This window comes from Lethenteron reissneri, chromosome 58 (genome assembly GCF_015708825.2).
Source record: "Lethenteron reissneri isolate LAM-NWPU_2019-01 chromosome 58, ASM1570882v1, whole genome shotgun sequence".
In the NCBI taxonomy this organism is placed as follows: Eukaryota; Metazoa; Chordata; class Hyperoartia; order Petromyzontiformes; family Petromyzontidae; genus Lethenteron; species Lethenteron reissneri.
Genome location: NC_083836.1, coordinates 8,101,970 through 8,116,845, shown reverse-complemented (window position 1 = coordinate 8,116,845; position 14,876 = coordinate 8,101,970). Strand labels below are relative to the sequence as shown.

At 55.3% G+C, this 14,876-nt stretch overlaps 1 protein-coding gene across 1 annotated transcript in view; it reads right to left on the bottom strand.

The window, feature by feature from the left end:
- The window catches only part of LOC133357617 (schwannomin-interacting protein 1-like), a 275,402-nt gene that overhangs the window by 21,391 nt on the left and 239,135 nt on the right, over window positions 1-14,876 (bottom strand). The window contains 2 exon segments of the mRNA XM_061575655.1: window positions 4,074-4,194; window positions 8,872-8,990. Coding sequence (XP_061431639.1) covers window positions 4,074-4,194; window positions 8,872-8,990 — 240 coding nt within the window.

Genomic DNA, 14,876 nt, shown 5'->3' with positions numbered 1-14,876 from the left:
TTCCGTCGCGCTCCGCCGTGATTAGCGACCGCCGCGTTGCGATGACGAACGTGGTAAACGACGAACCATTTTTTTTGCGCGCCGATCGTGTCAGCTCGACTCACGACTACCGCCCTGCAAGATTAAAAACCCTACGTGAGATCGCCCTCCCCTCCTCCCAGCCCCCCCCTCGCCACCCACCCCCCTCCCCCACCGAGACCAACCAGTTAGCGGCCACGACAAAACGACACGGACCGCATTCTAACTCGGAACGACGGCTGCAGAGGGCCCAAAGCGGCATGAAATGCCCGTCGGCCGCTTGCTTTGAACAACATCGAGTGCGCAGACTCCAAGGTCTAGCCGGTGACAAAATTTGAAAAACTACTCCAACGCCACACAGTCCGTGCCAGGTTTTTGTGAAATCCTTTTCACGCGTTTAATGGTGATGAAGCCAACGGGCGTCCGTCAGCAAGGGGCCAGGAACCTACCGGCTGTGGCGACGACGTTCAGAGAGCATAGTCAAGGGTGCAACGAAATAATAATAAGAAAAATATTTAGAATATTCACAAGAACATTTGTAACTTGAGACACCACCGATAATCTCTCGGGCTCAGCGTGGGATTTCTTTGAGACGTCAGTTGTGATGCGAACACGCACAGCAAGTAGTAACGGGTAAGTAAAGAAAGGTAAAGGCGCCGCCCTGCAATTGCCTGCTCACTCCTCTGCTGGCTTGAGAGGGCCTGTATTAGAGAGCGCTCTTCCGCGCCGGCCAAACGTCCTGAAAGAGGCGAGTGTACCCACACTTTACCCCACCACAGGCCACCAGCCAATCGACTGTGGTGAACCCGTTCATGATGCTCGGTGGACAAAGGCAGGTGGGGATCGGGGGGGAGTAGTGTGGATTTAAGCAACCTGCAACCGTAGCCTCAAGCGCCGCGCCGGGAGATCCAATCGAGCTGGCGACCTCCGGATTGCGAGCCGGAACGGAGCGCTGTAGTGGGCCCCCCGTCTAGCGAGTCTTTTGGCCGAGCCTCCGACCCTGGCCGGACCTCTTCTAAGAGGTGAGGGCACCCACCGCCTCTCTCAGCCGCACGCGACCTGCCACACCCCGACTAACTCATTTACGTTGCTAGGTGGACAGATGCAACGATGATATTCAAGCGCCGCTAGGGGAAGATCGAACTGGCTACCTGTGGACTGTAAGCGCGGTGCGCTGACCATCACACCGCTTTGTTGATAATAATAAAAGCAAGCGCCCCCCCGCCCCCCCCATAATCTCCGTGGCTCATGGTGGGATTCATTTTAAGATGTCGCTTGCGATGCGGCGCACGCGTACACGCACCGCAAGGGAGGCGACGGCGTGAATCCCATTAGCGCGTCACTTTTCCCTCGCCCCCCACCACAGCCGCCCGCGTCCATCAGAGCGAGCGAGCGAGCGGCCCGCCACTTCAATCGGCCCCCCACGCCGCCGAGTCACGACGCGGAACGCTTCAAACGAGCGGCAGATTAATGAGCGACGGGGACGCGACATCGCGCCACAAACAGACACCGCCGCCGCCGTCGTGCCCGTTTGGATTTTATTTTTCCCGCAATTCGACCCCCGCAAACCTCTCCCTTCTTTCTCCCTGCCTGCCGTGCGGTCGCTCCGTGGGCGTGGGCGGTGGCAACCGTCATCGACATTGCTGCTGGGTGGACGGGAGGTTGTGGGGGGGTGTGGGGGGAAATTGAAGAAAGTTGCTCCGTTGACACCCGGCTCAGCCTCGCAAATGAGATTCTCCCCGTCTCTTTGAAATTCTCACCCGGTGAAATGAAACTCGATTGCAACCGCCGCACGGAGAGACCCGAGCCGGCGACCGCTGGGCGGGCCGCGAGCCGTCGTTGCATCCTGTCGCCGTCGGCCGGCGGTGGAGCGGTGGCGCAGTGGTTAGCGCACTGCGATAACGAACCTGGTGACCTCGGTTTGACTCTCAGCCACACGGCTAACATCGGCGATGAGTAACGTCCGATTCCCCGCTGGGCTCCTTACCTCTCCGCCCATCACCAATTCACTTGACCCAGTATGGTGAAGTATGGTCAAGCAACACCCATGACTGATATGGTGTGGGGCAGTCTTCATCCAGCTGTGGATTGACCGTAAATGGCTGTAAAGTAATTATTTTAACGAACGCATTTTCACACCTACTTCGCCGCCTGCATTCAAATCTAGACGAGGGCTTGGCGAGTTAATTTTTGTTTTTCGCAAAGGGAATTCCAGCCACGATTGGCGACAAATAATACCAGGATAATGTATGCACGGCAACAACAATATTGCGAGGCAGACACAGACGCGCACGCACACACTCACGTCCCGGTGGCGTTTAACACACGGTAATAAAACAAAGCATTCGAATAATGGCACTGATTAAACGCAGGGTCCCGTGACATACGGTCCGATTATGCGGCCGTTATTGACGATGCCTTCTACCCTCGGCTCGCCACCCCCCTCCCATACCCCCCCCACCCCCTCCCCCCACGCCGCGCGCGTCGTCCCGAGCCGCATCGCTCCGGGCGGGCGAGCACGACGGAGCGTGCCACCGCAACCGCCGTCTGTGACGTTGCACTCTCGTAGTTCGGTGACAATGCCGGTCGCCGTTTGATATTCCACGTTCCAGGAGGCGTCGTCGTGAGAGCGAACCGGGCTCCGTCCTTGCCGCCCGCGGTTCGGACGAAGGCTGCGGAGGCTTGGCGAGCCGTGGCGGTGGGCGACGGTAATCTCGACCGGGCGATGGGTTTATTCTGAGTCTCCATCCTCGGGCCTGGTCAGACGAGACCGACCCGCTGGGGGGTCTTTGGTCTGATCCCTCACCGCTGGTGGATTTTTGCCCAGACGTCGCTCTTCGGGCCTTAGTCGACTAAAGCCGGCAGACATGGGACCCCACTCTGAAGTTATTGTCGGCGTTTGGGGTGGCTCAATCCGCACCACCTTCCACCAATATCATCACGTCAGTCAATCCGTGAACTCGGCCAATATTTCTACGTGTGTATATATACGTGTGTATAGATATATAACCAATGTTTGCTTCAGTGTGCCACTGTGTATGTATGTTTGTTGAACTTTTTTCGCACCACCGCACGTAGCCAACCGTGCTGATCGGAGGTGCGGAGGAAGGACAACAAACCAAACACTAAATGCAGTTCTAAAGAAATGAGTTTTCGTTCTCGATTTTAAAGTGCATAGCTGCAATGGCTTCTTAATATCAGAAGAGCGTTCCAGACGGCCGCAGAAGCGCGTCTGAAAGTGCGCGATGCGGTGACCGTCTTTGTTCGACGGCCAGCCAGAAGCCGCTGCCTGCGAAGGATGACCAGCGTCCTCGTGATGATGGTTCGTGCACCTTGACGAGAACAGCAACGCTGCCACTCGAACATTTGCATAATATTCCGCCGGGCAATTTTTTTCCTCAATGCACGTTTAACTTTTTCCACGCCACACGTAGCCAACCGTGCCGATCGGAGGCACGGGGGAAGGACAACATTCGCGTGCGAGCGGTTTGATCGGCCGCCGAGAGGTATCCGTCTCGTTACCGACGTCTCGTTGTGGTGGTCAAGTTCCCGAAGAAGCTTCCAGAGCGTGGAGCGACACGCCGGACATCATTCCTGACAACGCAGGGCGCAAGCCGCAAGCATCTCTACAGCACAACCGCGAAAACCTACGCAGCCACATTCATTTAGTCTCATTATTATCATTTAGATTCATAATCGCTTCCTTTCGCGTTATGTCGAGTAGAAATGTGCATCGTACCCCAAAATAAACGAATGATGAATCATAATAATGGTCGTTAAAGCCTGCGTGTAGAATAATTATTCAGCTTAACTCGCTTTTCACCGCTACTGCCGTTGAACTGATAATTTTGGAATAATCTTACGCGGAAGAAGAAATACGACGCCTTTACGGCCGCTAGGTTGCGCGTAACCTAAACCTCACGAGACAACGCCGTCCGCGCGTGTGTGCGCGCGTGCGCGTGTTTAGCGAAACGGAGGAACCGTGCCAAACCCGAGTGACCCCACCCCGAAAGCGACAATAGTCTGTCCCACGTGTGCGCGCAACGGGGACGTACCACCGGGGAGAGGGGGGTGTCGGGGCTCGCGTCGGTCTTGCTGCTGTCATCGGCGTCGCTGTCCTTGTCACTGCCGCTGTCGTTGACGAAGCAGATCTGCAGGTTCATGCCGCTCTGCAGCCTGCGGCACAGCAGCGCACCGGACCGTCGTCAGCATGTCTGTCTGTTCGTTTGTTAGTTTGTTCCTCTGCCTGTCCGTTAGTTTGTTCCTATGTTTGTGTGTCAATGTTTATTGTCTGTTCATATTTATGTTTAATTCGTAGTTTCGTGGTAATAAATTGAGGGTGGAGGGGTTACCGGCCCCTCGCACCCGTCCAGAGCCCCCCGTTTAGTGACTGTGGTTGGCACAGTAGGGGGCACAGGTGGTGCATCAGCCAGTCGTCTCGGTCATCTCAATCAGTCGACCCGTGGCACCTGCTGGGTCTGCCCCGTGACCTCCTGCCAGCGGGCGTTCGACACTTCACGTGGCCTCAACGTGCACCTAGCCTGGCACAGGCGTCGTGGTGACGTCACCGCCACTTAGTGGCGAATGGAGGTTGTTGTTGTTGTTATTGTCTGTTCATTCGTCTGTCCATCTGGTGCAAGGTATTCAATGGGGGGGGGGGGGGGGGCATCGGTTGCGTTGGCCGGCATGCGGCTCCCTCCCGACCCGTGGGGCCCCCGTGCAGTTGCACCGCCTGCACTCGCGACAGCGACACCACAGGGCAGCGTGTTCTCTTGGGGGCCGCACCGTGGCGAGGAGGTTCAGTGAGAGCCAACGTCAGTCAGAGGTTCGCGTTTTGGGTGCGACTTCTTAATTTGTTTATTCATTTTGCTTGGTGTGTGTGTGTCTGTCTGTGTGCTGGGCTTCTTTCGCGCCGTGCGTAGCCAGCCGCGTAGATGGGATTTGCCCCTTGCGTACAATTGATGTGCAGCGTTCTGGGATACTGTTGGCATGAATGACGCTGTTTAAAATGAAAGTATTATTAACACTACGCATCAATGTCAGTCTGTGCGCAACTGCAGCTGTATCCTCTCTCTCTCTGTCCATGTGCGGCATGCTGCGTGCGTCAGCCGTGCCAAAGTCTACGCCTCCCTCCCTCCCTCTGTCTGCCGGTCTCCTGCGCGTCTGCCAATGCACTTCTCTTTATAGGCATCCCTCCGCGAGGCCCTCGATCTGCCACGCGTGACGGAGATGCGCAGCCACTCGCTCCGCCGTGGTGCCACCGCCGCGCTCGCGCCGACCGGCGCCGCAGCGTGGTCTGCACGGGGTCCTGCTGCGTGGAATTAACCCCCCCCCCCCCCCCCACACGGTTGAGCCGTTTTATTTTATTTAAGAGAGGCGTGGTCGCGCCGTTGCTTTAAAAGGCATTGTGCTCGCCCGCGGAGAACCGCACTCTACGATTGGTGGCGTCAAACCGTGCCACACGCCATCCCGCGTGGCCTTGTGGGAGCACGAAGGCAGAATCCCCAACTTGGCCAACGAATGTCTCCGTCTCGTGGCGGCCTCCTTACTCGCTGCCTCCGACCGGAAGACGTACCGGTAAATGTATTTTATTTTAGTTTATCTTCCGATTCATCGGGACGGAAATCGGAAGATAAACTGATGCTATTGGCCTATAAAGCTTTAAAAGGGCTTACCGCAGATTACCTGCAGGAACTGATACATTTATATATTCCATCATCAAGGTCCTTAAGATCTTCTGATCTACAACTGCTCAGCACTTTTGGTGATCGGGCTTTTGTTAGCGTGGCACCCAAACTGTGAAACGCCTTGCCACTTGAAATCAGGCAATTGGAATCGGTATCAATAAAGCTACCTTGTCTGTCGCACCACACGTAGCTTCGGGTCTTCTCGGCCACAATCTGCCCTCCCTACTCTTTACTTGCGAAACGTTGACCTCCCCCCCCCTAATGGAACATCTTCACCGTTGAGAAACATTTAGGCCGGTCTACTACACACACCGCACACACACCACACACACACGCCACACACACACACCACACACACCACACACACACCACACACACACCGCACACACACACACCACACGCCACACTCACCACACACCGCATACACCACACACACACACCACTCACACACACCGCACACACACACACACCACACACACACACCGCACACACCACACACCGCACACACACCACGCACACACACCACACACACCACACACCGCACACACCGCACACCATACACATACCACACACACACCACACACACCACACGCACCACACACACGCCACACACACACGTACCACACACACCACACACACACCACACCACACACACCGCAAACACCACACACCACACACACACCACACACACCACACTACACACACCACACACACACCCACAACACCACACACACACACCACACACACACACACCACACACACACCACACACACACACTACACCACACACACCACACACACACACCACACACACACACTACACCACACACACCACACCACACACACCACACACACACACCGCACACACACACCAAATACACCACACCACACACGCACACCACACACACACCACACAACACACACCATACACACACCACACTACACACACCACACACACCACACACACAACACACACACACCACACACTACACACACCACACACACACCACACACACCGCACACACACCCACACACCACACACACACCACACACACACCACACACACACACCAAACACACACACCACACACACACACCAAACACACACACCACACACACACACCACACACACCACACACACACACCGCACAACACTACACACACACACACACACACCACACACACACCACACACACACACTACACACACACACCCCACAAACACCACACACACCACACACACCATACACACACCACACACACACACCCCACACACACCACACACACACCACACACCACACACACACCACACACACATACACCCCACAAACACCACACACACACACCACGCACACACCACACACTACACACACCAAACACCACACACACACACCACACCACACACACACACCACACACACACCACACACACACACTACACCACACACACCACACACACACCGCACCACACACACACACCACACACACACCACACACACTACACCACACACACACACCACACCACACACACACACCACACACACACCACACACACACTACACCACACACACCACACACACACACCGCACCACACACACACACCACACTACACACCACACACACCGCACACACACACACCACACACACACCAAACACACACACCACACACACACACCAAACACACACACCACACACACACACCACACACACCACACACACACACCGCACAACACTACACACACACACACCACACACACACCACACACACACACCACGCACACACACCCCACAAACACCACACACACACACCATACACACACCACACACACACACCCCACAAACACTACACACACCACACACACCATACACACACCACACACACACACCCCACACACACCACACACACACCACACACACACCACACACACATACACCCCACAAACACCACACACACACACCACGCACACACCACACACTACACACACCAAACACCACACACACACACCACACCACACACACACCACACACACACCACACACACACACTACACCACACACACCGCACACACACACCGCACCACACACACACACCACACACACACCACACACACTACACCACACACACACACCACACCACACACCACACACACACCACACACACACACTACACCACACACACCACACACAACAACAACAACCGCCATTCGCCACTAAGTGGCGGTGACGTCACCACGATGCTTGTGCCAGGCCAAGTGCACCTTGAGGCCACGTGAAGTGTCGAAAGCCCGCTGGCAGGAGGTCACGGGGCAGACCCAGGTGCCACGGGTCGACTGACCGAGATGACCGAGATGACTGGCTGATGCACCACCTGTGTCCCCTACTGTGCCAACTTGCTGTGCTTTAGCCACCCGGCGCTCCGCTCGTTGTTGTGAGCGTCGCTCCTCCGCCCTCCGTTGTTGTTGGAGGGCGACTGCCTCCAACTGCCCAGTAGCGTCCTTCACGAGCCTCCTCCACTGAGGCCGATCTTGACACCGCTGGTACCAGTCATCGGCAAGTCCACTCAGCTCCACGTCCTCCTGTACCACATCACTCCATCTCTTCTCCAGCCCGTGCCGCGCCCGTCTAGCCCCCTCGATCCGGCCGAACAAAAGCTGTTTAGGCATGCGGTGGCTGGGCATGCGGGCTACATGACCCAGCCAACGCAGCCTTGCCTGCCGGAGGAGCTCACTGATGGGACTTTGCCCACACACACACACCACACCACACACACACACCACACACACACCACACACACACACCGCACCACACACACACCACACACACTACACCACACACACACACCACACACACACACCACACACACACCACACACACACACCACACACACACACACCGCACAACACACACACCACACACTACACGCACACACACCACACACACCACACACACCACACACGCACCACACACACACACTACACCACACACCCCACACACACACACCAAACACCACACACACACCCCACAAACACCACACACACACACCACACACACACACCACACAACACACACACCGCACACACACACACCAAACACCACACACACACACACACCCCACACACCACAACACACCACACCCCACACCGCACAACACACAGGTGGATGTCCCATCACCTGGACGAGAGGCTGGGCTTGCCGCTCTTGCTGCAGTTCGTGTAGATGCCGGGCCCATCGTCGAAAAAGCCTCCCAGGGCGAGCTTCTGGCGGATGCACTCGCGCTCGTTCCTCTGCGCCTGTCAAGAGGCAAGGCCGGGGGGGTGGGGGGGGGCGTGGAGGAGCAATGAGGGGGGGGCGGCGGTTAAACTCCTCGGCGGGTTATTGACAACGGGATTCAACGTCCACGGCCAAGCATAGGGGCATCTGGGGACAAGCCGCCACGTGGGGCTGCTGCTGTCACACGAGCCCTCCCCCCGCGCTCCCCCCTCCCTCGCCCCCCCCCCGAGTGCCGGGAATCGTGAACGTGCGCCCCGGGTGGGGGGGGGGGCAGGTCACGCGAATCGTCAAATTTGCATACATTCAGCGAAATCTTGGGAGATGGCTGCAGATGCTTAATGTGTTCTGTGCGGTGCTTTGCTCTGTGTCATTGCAAAAATACGATACATTGGGGGAGGCGAGAGGGGGGGGGGGGCGATGGGACACCCACCACTTTATTCCGTGAGCTCACCGTTAATGATTGGGGTTTTTTTTTTTACCCGAACCTCTGCTGTTGAATTTTATGAAAAGAATCACCGTGGCCAAAAATCGTTAAAACCTTGCACTTAATTGACACGGGTGTGTGTGTGTGTACAGAGTGCGGGGAGTGATGGGAGCAGTGCTTAGCGCACCAAAGCCTGCAAGTGATATATAAACTGGTTCTGGGCTTCCCCTAGGTTGACTCAGCCTGATAAAGATTTAAATGCCTGGTGCTCATAGTTTCCGCCCTTCATTGGAGCTCCATGAGGCTACACGGGCATATGTCAGTCCGTGTGCATTATGCAAGTTTACACCGGTACTGTCATTTAATCGAGATTCCTACAATATTACATTCTGAATTATGAATATAAAGTTACTCTGTTGTTTTTATCAAATAAAGTTGCTTTGCCATCTGGGATTCTCCCACGAGGAAAAAAAAGAGGCACATTTATCAAAGGTTTGGTTGTGGCCCAAGCCTTAGAGACACAAACCAGGGCAAAATGGAAATGTGAAAATATTCACGTGTTTTGCCCTGACTGCTTCCCTGACAATTCACACACCCGGAGGACACGTGCACGTCAGGATGTGTTACACAATACGCTGTTGCGTCTGCATTTCTCTCCGAATAATTGTATTTCAACAGCAACCAATTTTCTTGTTTTTTCTTTTCTCGACGCAATCGCCGACGTTTCGGGCAATGGCCCTGCTTCAGAACACACAAATGCAAACGTCGCCTATTTTACACAAATATATTTTTTCTATTATTTTACTTGAAAGGCCACGCACAGTGTGACCGACACACGTGCCGAGGTCACGTGCTTTGCTGTTTGTGCTTGTGCACCGCCACAAACGCCGCAGCGGCAGCAGCAGCGGCAGCATCGCCAAATAATGTTTAACATTTTTTTTTTTTTACGGAGAAATACACACGACGCACAAATAAAGTAAGGTCCACTGACCTATATGAGTTCTCATTAAATACATATTACCATCAAATGGTTTAGTAATCTCTCTTCATAATGGCAGCACAGCAAAGTACAAAAAATGCTTTGCTGCGGGTATTTTTTTTTTACTACAGCCACTAAGCTCTTGTTCAGAAGCTACCTGGCCACAAATGATAGCTCAACAACAAAGTGGCTTATCATAATGTGGAAATATTTATATCAGTAGCCAAACACTCTGAACGCACGTTTCTAAATGTGGAGGGAAAAACCGGAGGACTCGGAGAAAAAATCCACGCGACCACGGGGCGAGAGACACCGCAAACTCCAAATATACAGCAGCAGGCGTCAGGGTCGGGATCGAACCCACGACCTCCTGTAGACGAGGCGAGGTAGTTAACATCTCTTAGCCACCATGATGATGATGAGAGAGAGAGACACGCAAACTCCAAATACACAGCAGGCGTCAGGGTCGGGATCGAACCCACGACCTCCTGCCGTTAACATCTCGCCACGGCGGCGCCCGGAACCTGAACGACGCACCGCTGCGACGAGAGCAACCTTGCGGACGGCGAGCGGGCGCCGCACACAATTCTGCCGCCATCATCGCTCGTGAGCCTAATGGGTAATTTCGTAATGGATTTTTGCGTCAGAAAAACCAATGAGAGGGTCTATAGCAAAGAACGCGTTTTGTTATTAATGGCGAAGTGAGTCGGCGGCAACTGGAAAGGAAGACGCGAGAGAAGTAACTTTGCGATCGACGTTTTAACACCTTCCCCCCCCCCAACAACACAAAACAATAAACACGCTCGATATCCGGTGAAGGCGCGGGGCTGCAATCGCTCGCTCGCTCGCCACTGCCGGCAGAAACGCCACCGCTCCAGGCAGGCTACTGAGCCTCCTCTTCCACTACTGGCCAGGCGTCTTGGAAGAGATGGGCAGTGCCCACACTTTGCCCCACCGCACTCTCCCTGCCGATCGACTGACCACGGTTGTACCGATCTATACTGCTGGGTGGACACAGGTGGTGGGTCGGGGGTGGGGGAGGTAGGATTTTAGGGAGTAGCCCACCGTGTCAATCTGCCGCGCCAAGAGATCGACGGGAACCGCAGACCTCTGGATCGCAGGTCCGGTGTGCGTGGACCCGTTACGCCGCGGCAGTACGTTACGTGCGTAATCGGAGGAGCACGCACGCCAATGCATTATTATTATTGCACTTAAAATACGGAGCAGAACCCGGATTTCCACACGGTCTTATTCATAAAAAGCACATCGTACGTTTGCCGCGCGACACATTCGCCCATCGCAATTCCCGAGGCCTCGTGAGCGAACAGGTAAAACGATGGGCCACGCTCCCAACGGCGGCGGGGAGAGGCGAGAGAGGAAGCGATGAACGCGGAGGGCTTTTTCTTTCGACGCTCCACATTCAAAATCTGCACGTGGTCACCCCCCCCCTCACAACCCCCTCTACAAAAAGCCCCACTGCGGCAACGCGTCGGCGACACCAGCATTAATCACCGCGCTTCGCCATCCCTCCTTACCTTGTAGTAGGTCATATCTCTACTCTAGCGGGTTGGGGGGGGGGGGGTGGAAACGTTTGCGGATGAATGCAATCGGAAAGAGAAGGGAGCGCAGGGCCCTGGGGGATCCCGCTCCACGCCTCGAGCGCGGAGGATTAAGAAACGGCCGGTGACGGCTCGAAGCGGGTCGAGTCTCCGGTGAAGCTGAGAGTGCGAGGCCCGGTGATGCGGTTGAAGGAAGGGGGAGGGCCGTGGGACGGACGGGCGGGGGGGGGGGGGGTTTGGGGGGGGGGACACGTCAGCAGAGTATTCCTAGGGCCCTGTCCGCGGGTCACGCAGCTGTTTCCCTCCATCACGGCAAGGCCGCCGCAAGTGCCGCCCCGTGCCGGATCGCTGGAAAAAATTACTGGGGGCGGGAGGAGGGGGGGGGCGGCGTGGGGCAATCGGAGGAAGCCAGGAGGGAAGATGAGATGGAGACTATGGCCTCGTCACTGTCGCCGAGGGCTGCCACTGTCGTGGCTTTCCCACGATTGTCCTCTCGTCGATGTCGCCGTCCAAGTCATGCTGGGACATGAACGTATGAACGACCCGGTTCGGTATGGCTTTGCGGGATAAATGCACCGCTCAAGCCGATGCATTTACTTGAAAGTCCTCCCGGTAGTGTTAGCTTGTCGTCCTTCCCGCACCTCCGATGAGTAGGCGCGGGAAGGCTTCTGATGCTGTGAAAAAATAGTTCAACGTACGTATGTTCGTACCTCGGAGGTGGCCACCCCTACCGCCGCCTCCTGCTGCAGCTGCCTCTTTACGCAGCGGGGAACCTACGGCCTGCGAGCCAGATACCACCCACAACTCCGTTTGGCATGGCCCGAGATTTGAATTCGTACGGAGAGGGTTCCCCACCTCTGCTTTGCAATGCGCCGCTCCCGTAAGAGTGCAACGGTGGTGGAACCGCTGGGGGCATCATTGGTGTCTCAGATGACCCACAGTCGCTCCGTTTAACAACGCCTGGCCACTCGACATCAGAACCCTTCCCCCCCCCCCCCCCCCCCGAGTGAAATGGTGCCCTTCCCCTCTACATTCCCTCCCCCCCGCTGCTGTCTGATAAATCTCCCGCGTAATCCACCTTGTGCCTCACAGCATTAAACATAATAATATTAACAATTAAGCGACGCCTCGGTCTCCGCAGCCCCGTTAGTTGAGCAGGTCCCTCGTACCCAGCGAGGAGCACTCGCTCCGCCTCTGCCCGCCGGCCCCGACGCCTGCTTCTCGCTGATGCAGGGTGGCCTCGTCCCACAGGACTCCCCTCAAGGCCGCGGAGGCCCTTGCCGCCGCCACCGCTACCGCCGGTTTGAGGTCGCGCTAACTGCGCACAAAGCACTCGCCTCACCCAAGCGAACCGCAGTGGCTCGCCGATCTCACCGAGGAGCGTGAACCACCATGGGGCCGTCCATAAATGACGTCACGCGATTTTGGACGATTTTTGACCCCCCCCCCTCAAATATGACGTCACAAAGCTCTGCCCGCCCCCCCCCCCAATTTTTTTTTTAAACATGCTTCAAATCGCTTTCAACTATTGTCATTGTAGTGCGTATTTAATGTGGCGCTGCACTCTGATTTTGTAGGAGAAAACATGTATTAAAAAGTCTATTTAATTAAGTAGAACGTGTTGTCTATATTTATTTAAAATTGCGCATTTTGATGTGACATCACATTTCTCAAACCCCTCTCCCCCCTCGTCACACATCGTCACAAATGTCTGACCCCCCCCCCCTAGGTGCGTGACGTCATTTATGGACGGCCCCTATCCCGAGAACGCCGGCCAACCTCGCTGTCGCAGCGGCTTGTGGTTGACCGTCGTCCGTCGTACAAAGGCGGTGCTCACCGCGTCGTGCGCTTGCAGACGCGCTTCTGTGGCCGTCTGGAACGCTCTTCCTTCCGATATTAGGAAGCCACTGGAGCTACGCACTTTTAGGTCGTCTAAATTAAAAACTCATTCATTTCGTATTGCTTTTTCTGTTTAGTGTATTGTCCTCCCCCCGCACCGGTTGGCTACGTGCGGTGGTACAAAAAAGTTCAACAAACATACATACACAGTGGCACAATGAAGCAAACAGTGGCTATATATATACACGTATCGAAAAATATTGGCCGAGTTCACGGATTGGCTGACCTGATGATATTGGTGGAAGGTGGCGTGGATTGCGCCACCCCTAACGCCGACAATAACTTCAGAGTGGGGGTCCAATGTCTGACGGCTTTAGTCGACTCAGGCCCGAAGAGCGGCGCCTGCGCAAAAATCCACCACACTCCCTCGGCGCGACGTGTCTGGCGTGATCCGCGGTCCGTACGGCGCTCCCCCCAGGGCCCCCTCGTCGTCGCCGTCAGTGCCGCCGAGGTCGCGACGATCCGCGCGACGGCGGAGTAAGTTCAGACTCAAAACTAAACTATTTTTTTATTTTAACAGCACGGGGTAACTTAAAGACAATGTGCTCTTGGCGGGAATCACTTTAGCATCTGATTTTGGTTGACTTTCAAGGTAATTTCTCGACGATGCTCAAAGGCTGTATTTAATGAGTTCCGGAAATTTCTAAATAAAAGCAGCTCTCCGTCGCTCCCACTCTATCGGTCTCTCTCCTTCATCGCCCCCGCTGCCCCCCACCCTCGTCCCGTTATATTGAACCAATTTTTTTAAAATTATTTTTCCAGGTAAGGCCCACTTGGCTATACAGCTCTTTTTTAGAAGCGACACGGCCACAAATGATGTCTCAATCAAGGAAATGTATGTAAGCCGAACACCCTAAACGCGTGTTTCTCAATGCGGAGGGAAAAACCGGAGAATCTGGAGAAGAATCCACGCGACCACGGGGAGAGAGACACGCAAACTCCAAATACACAGCAGCAGGTGTCAGGGTCGGGATCGAACCCACGACCTCCTGTACACCAGGCGAGGTAGTCAACATCTCCTAGCCACCGTGATGATGATGAGAGA